Source organism: Coregonus clupeaformis, unplaced genomic scaffold (genome assembly GCF_020615455.1).
Source record: "Coregonus clupeaformis isolate EN_2021a unplaced genomic scaffold, ASM2061545v1 scaf0162, whole genome shotgun sequence".
Taxonomy (NCBI): Eukaryota; Metazoa; Chordata; class Actinopteri; order Salmoniformes; family Salmonidae; genus Coregonus; species Coregonus clupeaformis.
Window position 1 is genome coordinate 139,551 of NW_025533617.1, and position 25,304 is coordinate 164,854.

General features: G+C 42.0%; 1 protein-coding gene across 1 annotated transcript; it reads right to left on the minus strand.

The window, feature by feature from the left end:
- Nucleotides 1–429: 429 nt before the first annotated feature.
- On the minus strand, nucleotides 430–24,535 carry LOC121568186 (centrosome-associated protein CEP250). Its single transcript, XM_041878751.2, has 25 exons — nucleotides 24,386–24,535; nucleotides 23,748–23,969; nucleotides 23,582–23,640; nucleotides 23,207–23,377; nucleotides 22,883–23,015; nucleotides 22,193–22,290; nucleotides 21,804–21,945; nucleotides 21,438–21,563; nucleotides 21,000–21,107; nucleotides 20,673–20,777; nucleotides 20,240–20,428; nucleotides 19,715–19,950; nucleotides 14,747–15,011; nucleotides 14,307–14,374; nucleotides 14,037–14,200; nucleotides 13,605–13,647; nucleotides 13,258–13,378; nucleotides 12,527–12,600; nucleotides 12,325–12,409; nucleotides 12,057–12,150; nucleotides 11,865–11,947; nucleotides 8,937–9,050; nucleotides 6,642–6,770; nucleotides 3,427–3,621; nucleotides 430–1,252 (listed from the first exon to the last, which is right to left on the minus strand). The coding sequence occupies exons 1-25, from the start codon at nucleotides 24,533–24,535 to the stop codon at nucleotides 1,244–1,246; spliced, it is 3,183 nt and encodes a 1,060-aa protein (XP_041734685.2). The 3' UTR covers nucleotides 430–1,243.
- Between the last annotated feature and the right edge of the window lie 769 nt (nucleotides 24,536–25,304).

Here is a 25,304-nt window from a genome sequence, read left to right on the forward strand (position 1 = left end):
GGAGAGTTATGATTTTGGATGTGGAAGAGACATCCCTGAACTGTTAACCCTTAAGAGCCACCAGAGAACAGTATTGTGTTATACTTTCGTTAGTTTCCCAAGACCTTTAATAAAATCCTTGTTTTGGTTGAACCTGGTCTCCTTGCACTACTTGAGCAATCCCGCTGAAAGCTGTGTAGCCTCTCGTGACATCACAGTAGCTATGTACTGTATATGTATGCAATGATGTGTATATATATATAATTAGGCCTCATATCATACGAGTGCATTACACTGCATACAATTATTTTTGTAGCTTTGTGAGTTGTACTTTATCTGAAATAAAAGTGTTGTTCAACCCTAGGCTAACGAGATCTTACATTTGTCCTTATTCAGGGAGTTGGATGACAGATTGTTTGCAATTCATTTAGATGAGAACAATCATGATAGTAAATTTGATCACTGATCGTGATCGTGAGCATTTTTTTATTACAACAAAATGAGAATATCACACACCTCCAGAAACGTTATGCTGTATGTGGTTAACGTTAGTTTTAATGTATTAGCCACATTAACATTGCTACTAACAAACAGGCCTTTAGGTATGCATCTCGATCCTTAGCTTTTTCCAGCTTGTATAGCGACAATGTCATACAGAAAATCATCATCCGTTGTCATCATCTCATTATTATAAATGGAACACATTTCACCTCCTTGTCTCCTCATAATCATCAACAAAAGCACCACATGTATAACCACTAATCAGTATATTGACATTAACACTGGTCTGTAAGACTTTGGATTTGTATCACTTGGTGGCTAAAGTAAGACTTCACACAAAGACGGACTCCATTAGCTTCGATGTTTGCAGAGCTGTAGGATGGAACCAATATAGTGGAAGATCTACGACTACACTGCTTATACGTATAAAGACGCTTCAGATCTGAAAACCTTGGAGTAGTTGGGGCCAAGGGGAAGGGGTAGGGAGCAAATTAGGACCAGGTATGACCCGCCTGTAGTATGCCTTAGCCACAGCCTCCATCTTCCTCTTCCTCTTCCTCCAATTCAGGGCTGCCGATCTGCACCTGTCTAGCCAGGAACAGTCCATCTTCCCAGCGGGGGGGTGGTGGTGGTGATGATGATCCCCGCTGCATGTCTCTCTCCATGGGACGATCCGATAGAAGAGGCACCCCGCTCTCTGACGTGGTCTTGTCTGACGAGTTAGACGCTGTGGCACCCAACCCCTGGATCTGCGGCTGAAACCTTAGCTTGGCTGGGTCAGGACAACATGGAAATCAAACCCAACTAAAAGTGTTGTGTAGTTGGAAAAAGTCCAAGGTCCAAGCACCCAAGTGGATTTTAGATGTAACGGGCATTGATCATTTTAAAGACAGCTATGCATTTTCGGGCATTAAGACCTTCCTCAGGGTTTTACTGTGACCTCGCTTGGTTAGGTGAGGTCCAACATAACAACACACATGGAATCAGATTGGGAATCAGATTAATTCAACGATTGAAATGATTTTTCAGTTCAGTAGATTACGGTCTGTTTTGTAATGTTGTCAGACCCACACATGATCATTGCCGAAGCCATTTCAAAGGTCAGAGAAACAGCGTAGATCCAGAACAGAGGCTTACCCATAACCACTCTGAGGGAGGGCATGGTCAAGTGACGTCGTAATGCTTGTTTCAACCTGGAAGCACACCATCGGAAATAAGTGCTGTAATGCTTTCCTGTGTAGTCTCAAAATGTGGTTGTGGGCGCTGAGATTGTTTCATGTGTTGTCCTCTCTGAGTTCTCTTCACCCGTACGTACACTTTAATATATCCAGAAAAACAAACAAACTCAAACTTGGAAGGAAGCCTGGGCATTTTTGGATTACTTTATCTCAGTTTGATTGCCAAATGCTTACAAAGCTACAAAACAGACAATTATACTGTACTAATCCAGTTATGGAAGTGTTGTTATGAACCGGTATGCCCCTGTTCTGGATGACATAAGCACATGTATTTTAAGGACACACATTAATCCCAAGAAGTGAATATTCAGCCAGCAGATCCAATGGTTAAGGCTAATCATAGGGATAGAAATTGATTGAGGTATGGTTAAGGTAAGGTTAGGGTTAGGCATAGCCAGGGTTAGCAAACTGCCATCTGAAACCATTCCAAATCTGCCAGCTGTAAACACACTGGCAGCTACCTAATCCCAAAGCATCATTCCCACTGAGCTCTCTCTCCCCCACACACAGCAGTGGGACCACAGATCACGATCAGCAGCCTAGATAGATTTATAATGGGATCATTGCACTGATTCATTCACATCTTTCACCTTTCTGGAGGTTCTCATTTCTCTCTTTCAGATTGCTGATTTCCACACTCATGCCTGACATCTGGTATGGGAGGGAAACGGTTGGGTTTTTAGGCTGAACTAAAGGTTGAAGCTACAGATCTGCTCCTTTAATTTGAAAAGGCTTTCTACACTCTTAGAAAAAAGGGTTCCAAAATGGTTCTTTGGTTGTCCTCATAGGAGAACCCTATTTGGTTCCAGGTAGAACCCTTTTTGGTTCCAGGTAGAACCCTTTTTGTTTCCAGGTAGAACCCTATTTGGTTCCAGGTAGAACCCTATTTGGTTCCAGGTAGAACCCTATTTGATTCCAGGTAAAACCCTTTTTGGTTCCAGGTAGAACCCTCTACATGGAACCCAAAACGGTTCTACTTCAAACCAAAAGGGTTCTACCTGGAACCAAAAAGGGTTCTTCAAACGGTTCTCCTATGGGGACAGCCGAATAACCCTTTTAGGTTCTAGATAGCACCTTTTTTTCCTAAGAGTGTATGGCAAAGGAATCATCATGCCAGTTTCCTCAGCCACAAATGGGATTATTCATCCCAGTATAGCGAGCGTCATATGTGAGATGATCGTTGTGCTGCATTTCACAGAGGAGTGATTATGGACTGACACTCTCTCTGTCTCTGTCTCTGTCTCTGTCTGTCTCTCTCTCTGTCTCTGTCTCTGGCTCTCTCTCTCTCTCTCTCTAGTTCTCTCTCTGTCTCTGTCTGTCTCTGTCTCTGTCTGTCTCTGTCTCTGTCTCTGTGTGTGTTTGATTAAGACAGAAGCCAGGATTAACTAAGTCTGCACATATGTGTGTTTATATGTCGAGGTGAAATCTGCTGGATGACTTGCAAGTTAGGGGCACATCAGTGCGTCATTTAATTTCAGTGCGTAAGCTGCTACATGCAATATCATGCTGCCATTAATGATATTAGTTTCTGCATGTTGGGTCCAGATGCTAATTTATCACTCAGTTAGTATAGTAAGCACCCGGGGGTGGCATTATTAAGGCCTGTCATAAAAAACTGTATAAACTAAAGGCTTTATAGGGTCATTCATCAAGTATTCATAAACACTGCATAAATGCAGTCATACTACATATTTGAAGGATTTCCTACCGTGTGGGTCTTGCAGTGGAGTACCTCCCTAAGGCGAGTCACCTCCTCCTCCACCTCCCTCTCTAGTTCCTCCCTCTCTGGGTCCTCCTCCTCTTCCTGCTCCTCAGACACAGGCCCCAGTCCTGCTCCCTGCTGCTGCTCCCTCATCAGCTCCTTCTCTCTCTTCCTCTGGCTGTGTAGTGGGTCAAGGGAGTTCTGATTGGTAGAAAGAGGAGAAGGACTGAAGCAAGACACTCATATACCTGCTACCTCCTACATATAGTATACCTGCTACATACACTACCAGTCAAAAGTTTGGACACACCTACTCATTCAAGGGTTTTTCTTTATTTTTACTATTTTTTACATTGTAGAATAATAGTGAAGACATCAAAACTATGAAATAACACATATGGAATCATGTAGTAACCAAAAAAGTGTTAAACAAATCAACATATATTTGAGATTTGAGATTCTTCAACTAGCCACCCTTTGCCTTGATGACAGCTTTGCACACTTGGCATTCTCTCAACCAGCTTCATGAGGTAGTCAGTTGGAATGCATTTCAATTAACAGGTGTGACTTCTTAAAAGTTAATTTGTGGAATTTATTTCATTTTTAATGCGTTTGAGCCAATCAGTTGTGTTGTGACAAGGTAGACAGAAGATAGCCCTATTTGGTAAAATACCAAGTCCATATTATGGCAAGAACAGCTCAAATAAGCAAAGAGAAACGACAGTCCATCATTACTTTAAGACATGAAGGTCAGTCAATCCGGAAAATTTCAAGAACTTTGAAAGTTTCTAGAAGTGCAGTCGCAAAAACCATCAAGTGCGATGATGAAACTGGCTCTCATGAGGACCGCCACAGGAATGGAAGACCCTGAGTTACCTCTGCTGCAGAGGATACATTCATTAGAGTTACCAGCCTCAGAAATTGCAGCCCAAATAAATGCTTCATAGAGTTCAAGTAACAGACACATCTCAACAACGACTATTCAGAGGAGACTGTGTGAAACAGGCCTTCATGGTCGAATTGCTGCAAAGAAACCACTACTAAAGGACACCAATCAGAAGAAGAGACCTGCTTGGGCCAGGAAACACGAGCAATGGACATTAGACCAGTGGAAATTTGTCCTTTGGTCTAGAGTCCAAATTGGAGATTTTTGGTTCCAACTGCCGTGTCTTTGTGAGACTCGGTGTGGGTGAGCGGATGATCTCCGCATGTGTAGTTCCCATCGTTAAGCATGGAGGAGGAGGTGTTATGGTGCTTTGCTGGTGACACGGTCTGTGATTTATTTATAATTCAAGGCACACTTAACCAGCATGGCTACCACAGCATTCTGCAGCCCTACGCCATCCCATCTGGTTTGGGCTTAGTGGGACTATCATTTGTTGTTCAACAGGACAATGACCCAACACATCTCCAGGCTGTGTAAGGGCTATTTGACCAAGAAGGAGAGTGATGGAGTGCTGCATCAGATGACCTGGCATCCACAATCCCCCGACCTCAATCCAATTGAGATGGTTTTGGATGAGTTGGACCTCAGAGTGAAGGAAAAGCAGCCAACAAGTGCTCAGCATATGTGGGAACTCCTTCAAGACGGTTGGAAAAGCATTCCAGGTGAAGCTGGTTGAGAGAATGCCAAGAGTGCGCAAAGCTGTCATCAAGGCAAAGGGTGGCTATTTAAAGAATCTGAAATATAAAACATATTTTGATTTGTTTAACACATTTTTTGGTTACTACATGATTCCATATGTGTTATTTCATAGTTTTGATGTCTTCACTATTATTCTACATTGTTAAAAAAACTAATCAATAAAGGAAAAACCCTTGAATGAGTAGGTGTGTCCGGAATTTTGACTTGTAGAGTACCTGGTACATATACCTGCTACATATACCTACTACATATAGCTGCTACATACACTACCAGTCAAAAGTTTGGACACACCTACTCATTCAAGGTTTTTCTTTATTTTTTACTATTTTTTACATTGTAGAATAACTAAATTCCACAAATTAACTTTTAAGAAGGAACACCTGTTAATTGAAATGCATTCCAGGTGACTACCTCATGAAGCTGGTTGAGAGAATGCCAAGAGTGTGCAAAGCTGTCATCAAGGCAAAGGGTGGCTATTTGAAGAGTCTAAAATATAACATGTATTTTGATTTGTTTAACACTTTTTTGGTTACTACATGATTCCATTTGTGTTATTTAATGGTGATGTCTTCACTATTCTACAATGCAAACATTTTTAAAAAATAAAGAAAAACCCTTGAATGAGTAGGTGTGTCCAAACTTTTGACTAGTAGTGTATACCTGCTACATATACCTACTACATATACCTACTACGTACAGTATACTTACTACATATACAGTACTGTAACTTACTACATATACAGTACTGTAAATTACTACATATACAGTACTGTAACTTACTACATATACAGTACCGTAACTTACTACATATACAGTACTGTAACTTACTACATATACAGTACTGTAAATTACTACATATACAGTACTGTAACTTACTACATATACAGTACTGTAAATTACTACATATACAGTACTGTAACTTACTACATATACAGTACTGTAAATTACTACATATACAGTACTGTAACTTACTACATATACAGTACCGTAACTTACTACATATACAGTACTGTAACTTACTACATATACAGTACTGTAAATTACTACATATACAGTACTGTAAATTACTACATATACAGTACCGTAACTTACTACATATACAGTACTGTAAATTACTACATATACAGTACCGTAACTTACTACATATACAGTACTGTAACTTACTACATATACAGTACTGTAAATTACTACATATACAGTACTGTAACTTACTACATATACAGTACCGTAACTTACTACATATACAGTACTGTAACTTACTACATATACAGTACTGTAAATTACTACATATACAGTACTGTAAATTACTACATATACAGTACCGTAACTTACTACATATACAGTACCGTAACTTACTACATATACAGTACTGTAAATTACTACATATACAGTACCGTAACTTACTACATATACAGTACCGTAACTTACTACATATACAGTACTGTAAATTACTACATATACAGTACTGTACATGGGATCAACTGAACTTCAGTACCTATTTTTATCCTTCCCAGCTATCATATTGGCTCAACCCCGTCTTGACTCTCACTTACAATAAACACACATCTGAGCTTACCTTGATGACCTTCGACTTCGGCACCCAGTCTTGCAGTGAGCGACCTCCTCCTCTTCCACTCTGATCTCCTCCTGCTGATCTGCCATAGACCTGACCCAACTGCTCACGCTCCTTAAATAGACTCTTCAGCTGGTCATTCAAACAATAACATAACTAATCAATAATACACCAAAGTGTGTAACTATTCAATAATACACCAAAGTGTGTAACTAATCAATACTACACCAAAGAGAGGAGCTTCTGTAGGTATAACAGAAACACAACAATCCTCATAAGCCTACTATACCTGTTCTGTTCTAATAGTCTACTGTACCTGTTCTAATAGTCTACTGTACCTGTTCTGTTCTAATAGTATACTATACCTGTTATGTTCTAATAGTCTACTATACCTGTTCTGTTCTAATAGTCTACTGTACCTGTTCTGTTCTAATAGTCTACTATACCTGTTCTGTTCTAATAGTCTACTATACCTGTTCTGTTCTAATAGTCTACTGTACCTGTTCTGTTCTAATAGTCTACTGTACCTGTTCTGTTCTAATAGTCTACTGTACCTGTTCTGTTCTAATAGTCTACTGTACCTGTTCTGTTCTAATAGTCTACTATACCTGTTCTGTTCTAATAGTCTACTATACCTGTTCTGTTCTAATAGTCTACTGTACCTGTTCTGTTCTAATAGTCTACTGTACCTGTTCTGTTCTAATAGTCTACTGTACCTGTTATGTTCTAATAGTCTACTGTACCTGTTATGTTCTAATAGTCTACTGTACCTGTTCTAATAGTCTACTGTACCTGTTCTAATAGTCTACTATACCTGTTCTGTTCTAATAGTCTACTGTACCTGTTCTGTTCTAATAGTCTACTGTACCTGTTCTGTTCTAATAGTCTACTGTACCTGTTCTGTTCTAATAGTCTACTGTACCTGTTCTGTTCTAATAGTCTACTATACCTGTTCTGTTCTAATAGTCTACTATACCTGTTCTGTTCTAATAGTCTACTGTACCTGTTATGTTCTAATAGTCTACTGTACCTGTTATGTTCTAATAGTCTACTGTACCTGTTCTAATAGTCTACTATACCTGTTCTGTTCTAATAGTCTACTGTACCTGTTCTGTTCTAATAGTCTACTGTACCTGTTCTGTTCTAATAGTCTACTATACCTGTTCTGTTCTAATAGTCTACTGTACCTGTTCTGTTCTAATAGTCTACTGTACCTGTTCTAATAGTCTACTGTACCTGTTCTGTTCTGATAGTCTACTGTACCTGTTCTGTTCTAATAGTCTACTGTACCTGTTCTGTTCTAATAGTCTACTATACCTGTTCTGTTCTAATAGTCTACTGTACCTGTTCTGTTCTAATAGTCTACTGTACCTGTTCTGTTCTAATAGTCTACTGTACCTGTTCTAATAGTCTACTGTACCTGCTCTGTTCTAATAGTCTACTGTACCTGTTCTGTTCTAATAGTCTACTGTACCTGTTCTAATAGTCTACTGTACCTGCTCTGTTCTAATAGTCTACTGTACCTGTTCTAATAGTCTACTGTACCTGTTCTGTTCTAATATTCTACTGTACCTGTTCTGTTCTAATAGTCTACTGTACCTGTTCTGTTCTAATAGTCTACTATACCTGTTCTGTTCTAATAGTCTACTGTACCTGTTCTGTTCTAATAGTCTACTGTACCTGTTCTGTTCTAATAGTCTACTGTATCTGTTCTAATAGTCTACTGTACCTGCTCTGTTCTAATAGTCTACTGTACCTGTTCTGTTCTAATAGTCTACTGTACCTGTTCTAATAGTCTACTGTACCTGCTCTGTTCTAATAGTCTACTGTACCTGTTCTGTTCTAATAGTCTACTGTACCTGTTCTAATAGTCTACTGTACCTGTTCTGTTCTAATAGTCTACTGTACCTGTTCTAATAGTCTACTGTACCTGTTCTGTTCTAATATTCTACTGTACCTGTTCTGTTCTAATAGTCTACTATACCTGTTCTGTTCTAATAGTCTACTGTACCTGTTCTGTTCTAATAGTCTACTGTACCTGTTCTGTTCTAATAGTCTACTGTACCTGTTCTGTTCTAATAGTCTACTATACCTGTTCTGTTCTAATAGTCTACTGTACCTGTTCTAATAGTCTACTGTACCTGTTCTAATAGTCTACTGTACCTGTTCTGTTCTAATAGTCTACTGTACCTGTTCTGTTCTAATAGTCTACTGTACCTGTTCTGTTCTAATAGTCTACTGTACCTGTTCTGTTCTAATAGTCTACTGTACCTGTTCTGTTCTAATATTCTACTGTACCTGTTCAGTCACCAGTCTTCTCTGTTTATCCTGGTCTACTATGTTATCCACCAGTTTCTCTTCCTGTTTCTCTTCCTCTTTCTTGCTGCCAGCAGCTGCTTTCTGTTGTTTAGCCTGTAGATAAGGAAAGGCAACACATATTGTCTGCATAAACTGACTCTTTCTCTATAGCTTTAATGAGACATGGTAGTGTTTTACCCTTGCCAGGTCCCAGATCTTGTCATTTGGCAAAGCGATCTGGGACCAAGCTAAAGGTTTCTAGTACTAGAGTTTGGGACACTGATGTGTGTAGTCTACCTGATGGAACACTGTCTATATGTATAGTCTATCTGATGGAACACTGTCTATATGTATAATCCACTTGATGGAACACCGTCTATATGTATAGTCTATCTGATGGAACACTGTCTATATGTATAATCCACTTGATGGAACACCGTCTATATGTATAGTCTATCTGATGGAACACTGTCTATATGTATAATCCACTTGATGGAACACTGTATATATGTATAACCTACCTATCTGATGGAACAATGTCTATATGTATAACCTACCTACCTGATGGAACACTGTCTATATGTATAGTCTATCTGATGGAACACTGTCTATATGTATAGTCTATCTGATGGAACACTGTCTATATGTATAACCTACCTATCTGATGGAACACTGTCTATATGTATAGTCTATCTGATGGAACACTGTCTATATGTATAATCCACTTGATGGAACACTGTCTATATGTATAATCTATCTGATGGAACACTGTCTATATGTATAACCTACCTATCTGATGGAACACTGTCTATATGTATAGTCTACCTGATGGAACACTGTCTATATGTATAATCCACTTGATGGAACACTGTCTATATGTATAGTCTACCTGATGGAACACTGTCTATATGTATAATCCACTTGATGGAACACTGTCTATATGTATAGTCTATCTGATGGAACACTGTCTATATGTATAACCTACCTATCTGATGGAACATTGTCTATATGTATAACCTACCTACCTGATGGAACACTGTCTATATGTATAACCTACCTATCTGATGGAACACTGTCTATATGTATAGTCTACCTGATGGAACACTGTCTATATGTATAGTCTACCTGATGGAACACTGTCTATATGTATAGTCTACCTGATGGAACACTGTCTATATGTATAGTCTACCTGATGGAACACTGTCTATATGTATAGTCTACCTGATGGAACACTGTCTATATGTATAGTCTACCTATCTGATGGAACACTGTCTATATGTATAACCTACCTATCTGATGGAACACTGTCTATATGTATAACCTACCTATCTGATGGAACACTGTCTATATGTATAGTCTATCTGATGGAACACTGTCTATATGTATAGTCTACCTGATGGAACACTGTCTATATGTATAGTCTACCTATCTGATGGAACACTGTCTATATGTATAGTCTACCTGATGGAACACTGTCTATATGTATAGTCTACCTGATGGAACACTATCTATATGTATAATCTACCTGATGGAACACTGTCTATATGTATAATCCACTTGATGGAACACTGTCTATATGTATAACCTACCTATCAGATGGAACACTGTCTATATGTATAACCTACTGATCTGAAGTAACACTGTCTATATGTATAGTATATCTGATGGAACACTGTCTATATGTATAATCCACTTGATGGAACACTGTCTATATGTATAACCTACCTATCAGATGGAACACTGTCTATATGTATAGTCTATCTGATGGAACACTGTCTATACGTATAGTCTACCTGATGGAACACTGTCTATACGTATAGTCTACCTGATGGAACACTGTCTATATGTATAGTCTATCGATGGAACACTGTCTATATGTATAGTCTATTGATGGAACACTGTCTATATGTATAGTCTACCTGATGGAACACTGCCTATATGTATAGTCTATTGATGGAACACTGTCTATATGTATAGTCTACCTGATGGAACACTGTCTATATGTATAGTCTACCTGATGGAACACTGTCTATATGTATAGTCTATTGATGGAACACTGTCTATATGTATAGTCTATTGATGGAACACTGTCTATATGTATAGTCTATCTGATGGAACACTGTCTATATGTATAGTCTACCTGATGGAACACTGTCTATATGTATAGTCTATTGATGGAACACTGTCTATATGTATAGTCTATTGATGGAACACTGTCTATATGTATAGTCTACCTGATGGAACACTGTCTATATGTATAGTCTACCTGATGGAACACTGTCTATATGTATAGTCTACCTGATGGAACACTGTCTATATGTATAATCTATTGATGGAACACTGTCTATATGTATAGTATATCTGATGGAACACTGTCTATATGTATAGTCTACCTGATGGAACACTGTCTATATGTATAGTCTATTGATGGAACACTGTCTATATGTATAGTCTATTGATGGAACACTGTCTATATGTATAGTCTACCTGATGGAACACTGTCTATATGTATAGTCTATTGATGGAACACTGTCTATATGTATAGTCTACCTGATGGAACACTGTCTATATGTATAGTCTACCTGATGGAACACTGTCTATATGTATAGTCTACCTGATGGAACACTGTCTATATGTATAGTCTACCTGATGGAACACTGTCTATATGTATAGTCTATTGATGGAACACTGTCTATATGTATAGTCTATTGATGGAACACTGTCTATATGTATAGTCTACCTGATGGAACACTGTCTATATGTAGTCTACCTGATGGAACACTGTCTATATGTATAGTCTACCTGATGGAACACTGTCTATATGTATAGTCTACCTGATGGAACACTGTCTATATGTATAGTCTATTGATGGAACACTGTCTATATGTATAGTCTATTGATGGAACACTGTCTATATGTATAGTCTACCTGATGTAGCTGGCGTAGAGTCTGTAGCCTCTGAACTGCCTGGTCTCTCTCCTGTTGCAGCTGATTGGCTCTACTCCTGCTCTCTGTGAGCAAGACAGAGCGTGTGTGTGAGCGTGTTTGGAAGTTCAATGGTAAGTGCAATGACTCCAGTGGCTTCTTCTGCCCTCCTGCTCTTTCCATAGAAACGCCTACCCTCTAGCTTATCCCTCAGTGAGTCAGTGTGCTGCGCTTTTTCTTGGCCTCCACTACATAGACCTCCGCCGGCCTGCTCCTTTAGCTTAACCAGCTGTGGCAATGAGAGAGAGGGAGGGGGAGAAAGAAAGAAAGATAGAAAAAGCAAAAGAGAGAGAAAGGGGGAGGTATCTTTCATAATGGACAAAACATCAAAGATATACGGTAATTCCTCTGAGAAGTGATAAGAGCCCTTCAATACCTTATTATTATATTTTTATTTTAATACCTTCAACTCCAGTGTAGAAACCTTGATTTGTGCCTCTGTCCTCTCGGCATCTCTCAGTCTTTCCAGACTCCTCAGAGCGTGCTCCCTGCAACAGGACAATGACACATCCGACAACATTCTCTCATCATGTGTCATCTTTGGATCAGCTGTGAGAGATACTGTTCATTTCCAAATGTCCATGTTACAGGTAAGGCTCACGTACGTCTCCCTCAGCTGCTGCTCTCTCTCCGCCACTTTCAGCTCCAGCTTCTGAACTTCATTATTTTGCTGTGACACCTCATGACAGTCAGGATGTGCAGAATGGGGAAACACATGAACAAATTGACTGATTGTTTAATTGATTGATTGATTGATTGACTGATGGACTGATAACCCCACCTGTCCCCTGGCTGACTGTAGCTCATGTTGCTACTCCTCCAGTTCAGTGTCTCTGTCCCTCAGCATGTCCCACTCCTTCTGTAACTCTACCCTCACCTGGCCCCGATCCACCTCCTCCAGGGACACCTTCTGTAACTCTACCCTCACCTGGCCCCCATCCACCTCCTCCAGGGACACCTTCTGTAACTCTACCCTCACCTGGCCCCCATCCACCTCCTCCAGGGACACCTTCTGTAGCTTTGCCCTCACCTGGCCCCCATCCACCTCCTCCAGGGACACCTTCTGTAACTCTACCCTCACCTGGCCCCCATCCACCTCCTCCAGGGACACCTTCTGTAGCTTTGCCCTCACCTGGCCCCCATCCACCTCCTCCAGGGACACCTTCTGTAGCTTTGCCCTCACCTGGCCCCGATCCACCTCCTCCAGGGACACCTTCTGTAACTCTACCCTCACCTGGCCCCCATCCACCTCCTCCAGGGACACCTTCTGTAGCTTTGCCCTCACCTGGCCCCCATCCACCTCCTCCAGGGACACCATCTGCAGCTTTGCCCTCACCTGGCCCAGTTCCCCATCCACCTCCTCCAGGGACACCTTCTGTAACTTTGCCCTCACCTGGCCCAGTTCCCCATCCACCTCCTCCAGGGTCACCTGTGCAGCCTGTGTCTGTGGTGGTATACTATGACAGACAAAAAATGAACATGTTTCTTTGTCTCTGTGTAATGGGTAAATCAAGATGTATTATAGTGCATTCAGAATCCTGAGACAGACGGACAGAAAGACAGACAACATTTGGATTCATCAGAATGCATACATGACTATGCTCGTGCAAGTAGTCCTGGTTCTACGTCCATAGGAAATACCACATTATTATATATTTAACTGAAGAATCAGATCATACTCACTCTGTCTCTGTTCCTTTATCAGAAGTTTGCACCGCTTCCCCACCTGCAGAGGATAACAGTGTAAAAGGTAGTTTGTCAACCCGCCGTGTCTTCCGTACTGCACCAACGGCACCACAGACTGATAGACTGTCACTCTATTCCAGGTTGTAGGCAACCCTGTTCCTGGAGTGCCGCCAATACTGCAGGATTCTGTCCCAACTAGGCACCACACTGAGAAACGTAGTTAATTGATCATTTCGGTGTGATTGCCTAAATTCAACGCACCTGGCCTTCCAGGTCGGTTAAATCAAAAGCATGAAGTACCTGCGGCACTCCAGGACCAGGGTTGCCGATCCCTGCTCTATTCCCCTTGAATTAATTAATGAATAAATGAATTGCTGAATAAATTAATGAATGAATCAACATTTTACCCAAGATATGATTGCCTTTTACCTTTGAGTCTTTTGTGCAGAGCTTGACTCCTGCTCCTCTCCAGCTCCACCTGTTGTTTACAGGCATCCAGCTCCACCTTCAGCAGAGAACCAGCATCTTTTCTGACTCTGCTCAACTCTGCCTCTGTACTGGCCCAGTGCAGGTGAAGAGTCTGAATCTCTTCCCTGAAGGAAGAACACATTCATGTAATGGTCAGTTATAGACATTTGAAATGTCTGGGATTCATAATTGGTCTAATCGAAATGCCCATCATGATAGTTCCACACTCACTTGTCTCTCTGCCCCTCTGTCTGAAGTCTCTCGACCTCCACCTTCAGCCCTGTCACCTCCTCTTGATGCTGGAAGCCACAAATCTCACAACTACACAGATCTCAACAATACAGAACACTAATGATCAATAAGGAATCACATAGAGAGGGATTGATTCTGTCTACAGCTATGGTACATTAAATAGGGTGATTGCTTGATCAATTGAGTGACCGATTGATTTTTATTTACTACATCTACAGCCATGGTACGTTAGAGACGATCTCATCTTGGCCCCGTGTAGCTCAGTTGGTAGAGCATGGCGCTTGCAACGCCAGGGTTGTGGGTTCGATTCCCACGGGCGGGGGGCCAGTATGAAAAAATGTATGCGCTCACTAACTGTAAGTCGCTCTGGATAAGAGCGTTCTGCTAAAATGTCTAAAATGAAATGAATAAAATCTTACTGTATCTCCAGGGTTCTTCTCTCTGAGTTCATCTAGTTCTGCCTGGGTGGATTGTAGCGCCATAGCCACATCCTGCCACTTCTCGCTCCAGTGTGCGGCCACACCCCTCAGCTGCTCCATGTTCTGAGCCGACTCAGCCTCCAACCGCTGATGCTCCTCCCCCTGATGACGCAGACCCTCCTCCTTTTCCAGGAGCTCCGCCTCCAAGGTCAGGCAGCGATCATGCAGCATCTGGTTCTCTGACTCCAAGGCATCCTGGGATTCACTGGTAATATGATGTGGTGTTATTGATGTTAGCGATGACAATCCTATCATTAATGCATGTCCATAGTTGTTGTGTAAGAGTGTCAAAGACATTATGAAACCCAAATCAACCCCAAGCCTCTACCCACTATACACTTGTGTAGATCTGAGAGGATTGGATAGGTGTAAATAGGCCTGTGGCGGTCATGAAATTGTGTCAGCCGGTCATTGTCATGCAAAAGTATGCCGGTCTCACGGCAATTGACCGTTAATTAACATAAACATGTTTAACAACTCCAGGCCCTCCACGCTGATGCACACCTTTGGACCCTCTACATTTAAAAAAGTATAATAAATCAATTTAATATACACCATCACAATAAACCCATTATTTATTTTAGGCAGGTCTAAAGAAACATTATGATTTGAAGAAAATGAATCTCAGAAGAACAGAATATGAGTTGGCCTACTGTATGTTTATCTAGCTTTGCGCCATGCCACAGGCTATTGGCTTGTTCATTTAGCTGACGAGATATGCTTCTAAGTCCCATGCCATTATTTTTTATATTATATGATTTTACAGTAAGAAGAATATAATTGAATAAAATAGAAAGGATGTTTTTCCCATTCCAGAGCGGATGCGCATATGAAGTGGATATGCTGAGCGTAAAAGTTATCATTTGAAACAGGTCCTAGAGGCCAGATGTAGAGTTATTTGGCATCTTTAGCTGTGAATGATACAACCCTTAGAATGTCTTAGAAATCAAAACATATCTGGGCTGCATGGTGCGACTATAGGCTACTGATGATTTGAGAAAGTCGCCAAAGTTCCTTGCTTCGTCTGCACATTTAAAAAAAAAAACATTTTTAGTCATTTAGCAGACGCTCTTATCCAGAGCGACTTACAGGAGCAATTAGGGTTAAGTGCCTTGCTCAAGGGCACATCGACAGATTTTTCACCTAGTCGGCTCGGGGATTAGAACCAGCGACCTTTCGGTTACTGGCACAACGCTCTTACTCACTAAGCTACCTGCCGCCCACATGCTGTTCTCTCATCAAGTGATCATATTTTCAGACTATTTCAATGGAATCTTTATGCAAAATTTATTTTGATTTAGAATGGCCCATCCTATCTGTCATATCTTTAATCTGAGCCTAGAGGAAAGTCTTTGTCCTCAGGCCTGGAGGGAAGCGAAAGTCATTCCGCTACCCAAGAATGGTAAAGCAGCCTTTACTGGTTCTAACAGCAGACCTATCAGCTTGCTGCCAGCTCTTAGCAAACTGTTGGAAAAAATTGTGTTTGACCAAATACAATGCTATTTCTCTGTAAACAAATTAACAACAGACTTTCAACATGCTTATAGGCAAGGGCACTCAACATATACTGCACTGACACAAATGACTGATGATTGGTTGAAAGAAATTGATAATAAGAAGATTGTGGGAGCTGTACTGTTAGATTTCAGTGCAGCCTTTATATTATGGATCATAACCTGTTGTTGAAAAAACGTATGTGTTATGGCTTTTCAACCTCTGCCATATCGTGGATTCAGAGCTATCTATCTAATAGAACTCAAAGGGTTTTCTTTAATGGAAGCTTCTCTAATGCCAAACATGTAAAGTGTGGTGTACCGCAGGGCAGCTCTCTAGGCCCTCTACTCTTTTCTATTTTTACCAATGACCTGCCACTGGCATTAAACAAAGCATGTGTGTCCATGTATGCTGATGATTCAACCATATACGCATCAGCAACCACAGCTAATGAAGTCACTGAAACCCTTAACAAAGAGTTGCAGTCTGTTTTGGAATGGGTGGCCACTAATAAACTGGTCCTGAACATTTCTAAAACTAAGAGCATTGTATTTGGTACAAATAATTCCCTAAGTTCTAGACCTCAGCTGAATCTGGTAATGAATGGTGTGGCTGTGGAACAAGTTGAGGAGACTAAATTACTTGGTGTTACCTTAGATTGTAAACTATCATGGTCAAAACATATAGATTCAATGGTTGTAAAGATGGGGAGAAGTCTGTCCGTAATAAAGAGATGCTCTGCTTTTTTGACACCACACTCCAAAAAGCAAGTCCTGCAGGCTCTAGTTTAGTCTAATCTTGATTATTGTCCAGTCGTGTGGTCCAGTGCTGCAAGGAAAGACCTAGTTAATCTGCAGCTGGCCCAGAACAGAGCGACACGTCTTGCTCTTCATTGTAATCAGAGGGCTGATATAAATATTATGCATGCCAGTCTCTCTTGGCTAAGAGTTGAGGAGATACTGACTGCATCACTTCATCTTTTTATTAGATACATTAATGTGTTGAAAATCCCAAATTGTTTGCATAGTCAATTTACACACAGCTCTGACACACACACTTACCCCACCAGACATAACACCAGGGGTCTTTTCACAGTCCCCAAATCCAGAACAAATTCAAGAACGCGTACAGTATTATATAGAGCCATTATTGCATGGAACTCTGTTGCATCTCATATTGCTCAAATAAATAGCAAACCTGGTTTCAAAAAACAGATAAAGCAACACCTCACGGCACAACACCTCTCCCCTATTTAACCTAGATAGTTTGTGTATATGTATTGATATGTAGGCTACGTGTGCCTTTTTTTTTTAAATGTATGTATTTCTGTCCTTGAGCTGTTATTGTCTATTAATGTTCTGTATTATGTCATGTTTCATGTTTTGTGTGGACCCCAGGAAGAGTAGCTGCTGCTTTTGCAACAGCTAATGGGGATCCTAATAAAACACTAAATACTAAATTATCAAAAGGGCAGGGAAAAAATACGTAATCTTTAGTAGCACTCCAGTAGCACTCCAATAGCACTCCAGTAGCACTCCAATAGCACTCCAGGAGCACTCCAGTAGCACTCCAGTACCACCCCAATAGCACTCCCACTTAAAAAGATGAGGCCTGTAATTTTCATCATAGGTACACGTCAACTATGACAGACAAATTGAGAAAAAAAATCCAGAAAATCACATTGTAGGATTTTTAATGAATTTATTTGCAAATTATGGTGGAAAATAAGTATTTGGTCACCTACAAACAAGCAAGATTTCTGGCTCTCACAGACCTGTAACTTCTTCTTTAAGAGGCTCCTCTGTCCTCCACTCGTTACCTGTATTAATGGCACCTGTTTGAACTTGTTATCAGTATAAAAGACACCTGTCCACAACCTCAAACAGTCACACTCCAAACTCCACTATGGCCAAGACCAAAGAGCTGTCAAAGGACACCAGAAACAAAATTGTAGACCTGCACCAGGCTGGGAAGACTGAATCTGCAATAGGTAAGCAGCTTGGTTTGAAGAAATCAACTGTGGGAGCAATTATTAGGAAATGGAAGACATACAAGACCACTGATAATCTCCCCTCGATCTGGGGCTCCACGCAAGATCTCACCCCGTGGGGTCAAAATGATCACAAGAACGGTGAGCAAAAATCCCAGAACCACACGGGGGGAACCTAGTGAATGACCTGCAGAGAGCTGGGACCAAAGTAACAAAGCCTACCATCAGTAACACACTACGCCGCCAGGGACTCAAATCCTGCAGTGCCAGACGTGTCCCCCTGCTTAAGCCAGTACATGTCCAGGCCCGTCTGAAGTTTGCTAGAGTGCATTTGGATGATCCAGAAGAGGATTGGGAGAATGTCATATGGTCAGATGAAACCAAAATAGAACTTTTTGGTAAAAACTCAACTCGTCGTGTTTGGAGGACAAAGAATGATGAGTTGCATCCAAAGAACCCCATACCTACTGTGAAGCATGGGGGGTGGAAACATCATGCTTTGGGGCTGTTTTTCTGCAAAGGGACCAGGACGACTGATCCGTGTAAAGGAAAGAATGAATGGGGCCATGTATCGTGAGATTTTGAGTGAAAACCTCCTTCCATCAGCAAGGGCATTGAAGATGAAACGTGGCTGGGTCTTTCAGCATGACAATGATCCCAAACACACCGCCCGGGCAACGAAGGAGTGGCTTCGTAAGAAGCATTTCAAGGTCCTGGAGTGGCCTAGCCAGTCTCCAGATCTCAACCCCATAGAAAATCTTTGGAGGGAGTTGAAAGTCCGTGTTGCCCAGCGACAGTTACAAAACATCACTGCTCTAGGGGAGATCTGCATGGAGGAATGGGCCAAAATACCAGCAACAGTGTGTGAAAACCTTGTGAAGACTTACAGAAAACGTTTGACCTGTGTCATTGCCAACAAAGGGTATATAACAAAGTATTGAGAAACTTTTGTTATTGACCAAATACTTATTTTCCACCATAATTTGCAAATAAATTCATAAAAAATCCTACAATGTGATTTTCTGGATTTTTTTTCTCATTTTGTCTGTCATAGTTGACGTGTACCTATGATGAAAATTACAGGCCTCTCTCATCTTTTTAAGTGGGAGAACTTGCACAATTGGTGGCTGACTAAATACTTTTTTCCCCCACTGTACTACCAACGCATGTCGCGAGTGCATAAGAGTAGATTACCGCGACTCAACAGTCACGTGGAATTTTACTGCGGTCATGACTCATGACTGCCAGTGTGGCGATACTACGGTCACCGCAACAGCCCTAGGTGTAAAGCAGTATAGTAGTAGCTCTCTCTTGCCCTCTGGTGAAATTGTCATCTAGGACCGTTAGGGGTTGATTTGGGCTTAAGGGTATGGTACCAAGTGGTGATCTCCAAATGTACATCTGCAGTCTGTTATTCCTCTCACCTGAGCTGATAACATCTCTCCCTCAGCTCTGTCACTTCCTCCTCCTGTCTTCCATCCCGTCCAATAGCACTCATCAACTCCTCCTTCTCTCCAATCAGCTGCGAGCGCTCCGTCTCCAGAGCTGCGATCTGATTGGTATGGATGACTCTCTCTGCCCCCAGCTCATGCAGCTGAGCCAATGAGGACTCCAGCCTCTGTCTGACCATCTCCAGCTCTGATGTCATCCTTTCATTCATCTGTCCAATACCATGTCAAAGATATAGATATGGTGAAACATTCAGACAGGATATGGACCACCTAGGCAGGTAGGCAATTCAGTCACAGAGTACAAAAATGCAGCTCAACAATTGGAACCAACAGGTACACCACTAGGATTAGAAAAAAGGGTGAATTGTTGTGGTAAATATATATGGAAAGTTTCAGAAAATTGTTCATAGAAAGTTTCCCCTTTTCAAAATTTCCCGGATTTTTGAAACCCGCTACGTCACAGTCCATAAGCAAACCAAGTTCCTTCAAACATCCCACCTCTGTCACAGTCTGAAGCTCCTGCTTCATCTGCACAGTCTCCTGCCCCTGCCTGTTGGTGTGGGCCTTGGCCTCAGCCAGCTGGTCGCTGAGCTCACACACCTGGTCTGTGTAGCCCTCCCTGCCCCTCTGGGCTCTCTCCAACTGCAGCACCAGACCCTGAGCGTGCTGGTGCAGGTCTGACTTCTCCTGCACAGCATACATGACAGAACATGCGCATGTATTCATCAAGACAAAAACCAATCTATGCACAAATACTTTTTTTTTCTTTTCTTTTGCATCATTATACTCGAGATGCATGCCCTTAACTCGACGATCACGATCATGCCTTGAAGTTAATGGGAGATTTGCACGATAACTCATCATGCATGGATGTGAAGTTAGGATTGGGGCCACAGTGTTGAGCTAGTAAAGACAGAGGAGGGATGGAGACCTGCAGTAAGCGGTCCTTGTCAGACATGGCCCCGGTCAGCTTGAACTTCAGGTCCTCCACACTGTCCTCCAGCCGCAACACCTTGGTGGTCAGAAGGTCCCTCTCCTGCACCACAGAGAGGGTGGTTAGGAACAGTTAGTGAAGTGAAAGAGGACTTTGAGTTGGTTTCCCAGACACTGATTAAGCTCAGTCCTGGATTTAAAAGAACGTCCATGCTTTATAGTCCAAGACTAGGGTTAATGCTGTATGTCCCTTTGAGTGATGAATAAGGGTTTTCCTGAATTGACTGAATTGAAATTGGAATTGACCCCAAACCCTGCCACTCACCAGAGTGGCCTGACCCAGCTTACTGCGTGCCTCACTCAGCTGGTCCTGCAAGGAACGACCCAGTTTCTGGTTCACATCCTCTGTCTGGCTCAACAATGTCCTCTGAGCCTGGATACACAGAATGGGAGGTAGGGAGAGGAAGGTAGGTGAAAAGAGCTGGAGACACAGAATGGGAGAAATACAAAGATGAATAGGAACAGAAGAGTCTGTATGAACTGTGGAGTACCACAAGGAAGTGTTCTCTGACCTCTTTTTCTCCTATTGTACATCAGTGATTTAAAAGCTGCCTGTTCATGGTCAACGATGAACATAGGAGTTGGCAAGACTACACAGACAGACTAGGCCATTTGATCCTTGGTCAAAAGTTGTGGACGCTACAGGGAATAGGGTGCAATTTGGGACACAGACTATATTAGACCAGGCTAGTGTTGGACTGACCTCTTTAGAGGTGTGCAGCTGCTGAAGGGCCTGGTCTCTCTCTGTCTCCAGGGCCTCTGCTCTCTCCTCAGCCTCTCCGAGGGCCTCTCTCATTCTGGACAGCTCTCTCTCTGCCTTCTGCTTCCCCTGCATGGACACATGGACACACAGACACACATCAAAATCATCCACATGGATGTAGTGCTGCTTAAAGTGTAAAAATGATCAAATGGGGTTTTTACTCTAAACAAGGCTATGCAGAAGTAACCTGGTCCCAGATCTGTTTGTGCTGTATCAACTCTTATGGTCGTTATAACAACAATCAGAGGACTTGCACAAACAGATCAAGGATGAAAGAGTTTTGTACAATGAGGTTTAACAGTGTACCTCTCTGTAGAAGTCTTCTTGTGTAACAGGCAAGGTCCTGCTCAGTGGGTTGTTGTTAGTTCTTGGGGCCGCAGGTTTGATAACACTCCCTCTCTCAAGAGACGATCTCATCTTCAACATGTCCATCTCCAGCTGAAGAACCCTTCAAATGTACATATAAATGGAATTCACTAAAGTCTCTTTGGGAGTTTTTTTATATCAGGTTTGAAAACTGAGGTGAATAGCAAGTGAAATTGGAATTTATATTTTCTTCCTGAAATGACTGAATTGAAATGGAATTGACTCCAACCCTGCATGGTGAATAGTTGTCCCATTTATCTACATTGGGATTTGTGAAGGGCATTAACTCATTCAATGCCATGAGTGAGCAGCTTAGTCATCGTACTCACTTGTCTTGCAGTTCTCCTCGACGTCGGCTCTCCTCAAACCGGCTCAACTCAGCTGCCTCCTTCTCCTGCTCAAGAGCACTCACTGCATCTGCCAGGTGCTATGGGACAAACGGGTTGAGGGGTGAGGCTGGGACACAGAGACCAGACAAAACCTGGCCTGAACCCCAGAGACCAGACAAAACCTGGCCTGAACCCCAAAGACCAGACAAAACCTGGCCTGAACAAAAAACTGGCTGACCCCCAAAGACCAGACAAAACCTGGCCTGAACCCCAGAGACCAGACAAAACCTGGCCTGAACCCCAAAGACCAGACAAAACCTGGCCTGAACCCCAAAGACCAGACAAAACCTGGCCTGAACTCCAGAGACCAGACAAAACCTGGCCTGAACCCCAAAGACCAGATAAAACCTGACCTGAACCCCAAAGACTAGACAAAGCCTGGCCTGAACCCCAAAGACTAAACAAAGCCTGGTCTAGACCCCAAAAAGCAAGTACAGGTACAATTGTGAGGAAAAACTCCCAAGAAGGAAGAAACCTTGAGAGGTTGACTCAGATTCAGAGAGGAGACTCATCCCCTGGCTGTACTGGGTAGAAGTTAAAAGTACATATGACCATTAAAGCCAGATAGACTTTCTGAATCATACAACCACAGTACATCTCTCTTTTTAAGCCCAGAGATCCTTCCCTTACCTTGTGTTTCATCTCCAGCAGCTGTGCAGAACTACTGCTGTGCAGCAGCTGTGTGTCTCTGTTCTTCAGTAGGTCTGTCTGGCTATCCAGACGCCCGTGGGCCTCCCGCAGCCTCTGCACCAGCTCTGTCCGCCTGCAGATACAATGCTTTATTACAGGTTATAAAGTATATATGAGCCTTTATAATACCTTTTTATTATAAGGCTTGTAACATTCTATGTCTCCCTAAGTAGTACCTTTATAATAAGATAACACAAATACCTTATATTTATCCATAATATTTACAATGCCTTATAATTATATTGCATTATAAAAGACTTATACCTGAAGCCACTCTCTTCCAGGGCTTCTCTCAGCTCAGCCCCTGGGGAGACAGGGGCGAGGGACCGGGGGGTGCACTCAGGGGCCAGGCGAGACATCGACTGCCATCTTCTTTTACCCATCCCTGGGTCACTCTGTCTGTTGAAACCACCATCTCTGCCATTACCAGAGGTGCTAGGACACATGAAACAGATGTCTTCAATATAAAATATATAAGATGCTTGAATAAACCTACCTGTAGGAAAAGACCAACCTAGAGACAAGGTGCAGCCTAAATAAAGTACAACCTAAGGGGGTTTAAAAACTAACTTTATCACATTCCTTTGAAAACAAAAGCCACCAAGTCATTCTAAGGCTACAAAAAGCTTCTGCTCTCACCTGGTGCTTATTTTGGACAGGAAACCTCCAGTCATACATGCCACACTCCACGCTGCGGACTAACACAACAAAAAATATCACTCAAAATGCCTCACCGTGATCTAAATAATTAATTTATAACACAAAATTTTAAGTCACCAACATATAATCACAAATCGTTCCTTACCTGAGATTTAAAGTGAGACCTGCTGTCCCACATGTTCAGATCGGCGAGGGCGAGTGGACAAGAGTCTCCGAGAGGGATGAGTGAATGTCTGGAGGGTTTAACACCCAGCCCTCCTAACTCACCACCCCAGTCATCGCCGCCTTCCGTGGGGGAGAGGCCGCTGCCCTTACCCCCCCCCCTTAGCTGGGCCAAGTCCATCTGCACAGACTGTATCCACTGGCTCTGGCCAGAAGGATGGAAAAAAAGGGACATGGATTGATTGATTGAGTCTCATGTTAGTGGCAGCTTGTAGTTTGCTATTATTACTACTATTCGTGGAAAGGAAAACATGCCTTGACTTTTCCAGTGTTTGTTTGTTCTGCTTAGAGTTCACACCCAATCTTTAACAATGCAGTGCAGTTAATTATAACACCACTGACTGGCCTCCAAAATGCCTTGTGTTTGTGTCGCAGTCAGATAGAATTTGAAATAACGTCTCTAAGGAGAAAACAAATGTGGACACATAACAAATGTTTGCTGCACACAAAGAAGTAACTAATACTTTAGAATGGCAATTGACCATTTTCAATATACTTACATAACACACCAGAAACCAGAATACTTAGTGAGTAAATACACCAAGAGAAACGGTCTCTTACCTTGATGTTAAAGCCCTCCTCCTCTTGTCCCTTGGCTCTGTTCAATAGCTCTGTCCCTACTCCTGTCTTCCAGCTGCCCTGATTGTGGGAGCCAGCAAGCTGTCGAGAGTGCAGCCCTGGCAGAACGTAGTCATGGTTACCTGCATACATAGGGACGCCTTGCAGAGCGTGGGTGTGCTAAGTCCAACCCTGAGCTGGCTACATTGTCTCCCTGTGACCTCGCTGCTTCAGCAGCCTGCCCTACTGTTTGTTGACATGATGGGATGACAAGAGTTCCACTCTGTGGAGCCTGTCACGACCAATTCTTTACATAAAGATACAGTACATTTACTCATTAATTCACCCACACATTGCAACCGAGCATTGTGAAATAAGTATTTGTGTCAAAACATTAAAATAAGATTGATGTATTCAGGTATATGGCCTTTAATGTCATTGGAAAAAGTAGGCCTATTCTATAGATTTGAATCAAGACAATGTTATGCACATGATTTAAGGGAGGTTGTGTTTGTATGTCGGTATGGAACATGACGGATGTGACAAATGATGACTTGACCAAGAGCCGTATTATAACACACTGTTATTTTTGCTATGTCTCAACAGGACAGTGAGAAATACTGCAAGCCACTGAGATCATAACATACACCAACATGAAGCGTCTTAATAGGCCATTGGGCCACCACGAGCCGCCAGAACAGCTTCAATGCGCCTTGGCAAGTGTCTGGAACTCTACTAGAGGGATGTGACATCATTCTTCTACGAGAAATTCCATCATTTGGTGTTTTTTGTTGATGGTGGTGGAAAACGCTGTCTCAGGCGTCGCTTCGAAATCTCCCATAAGTGTTCAATTGGGTTGAGATCTGGTGACTGAGACCTGAAACCCTCTATTAAGACCCTGATGCACACACACACACACACA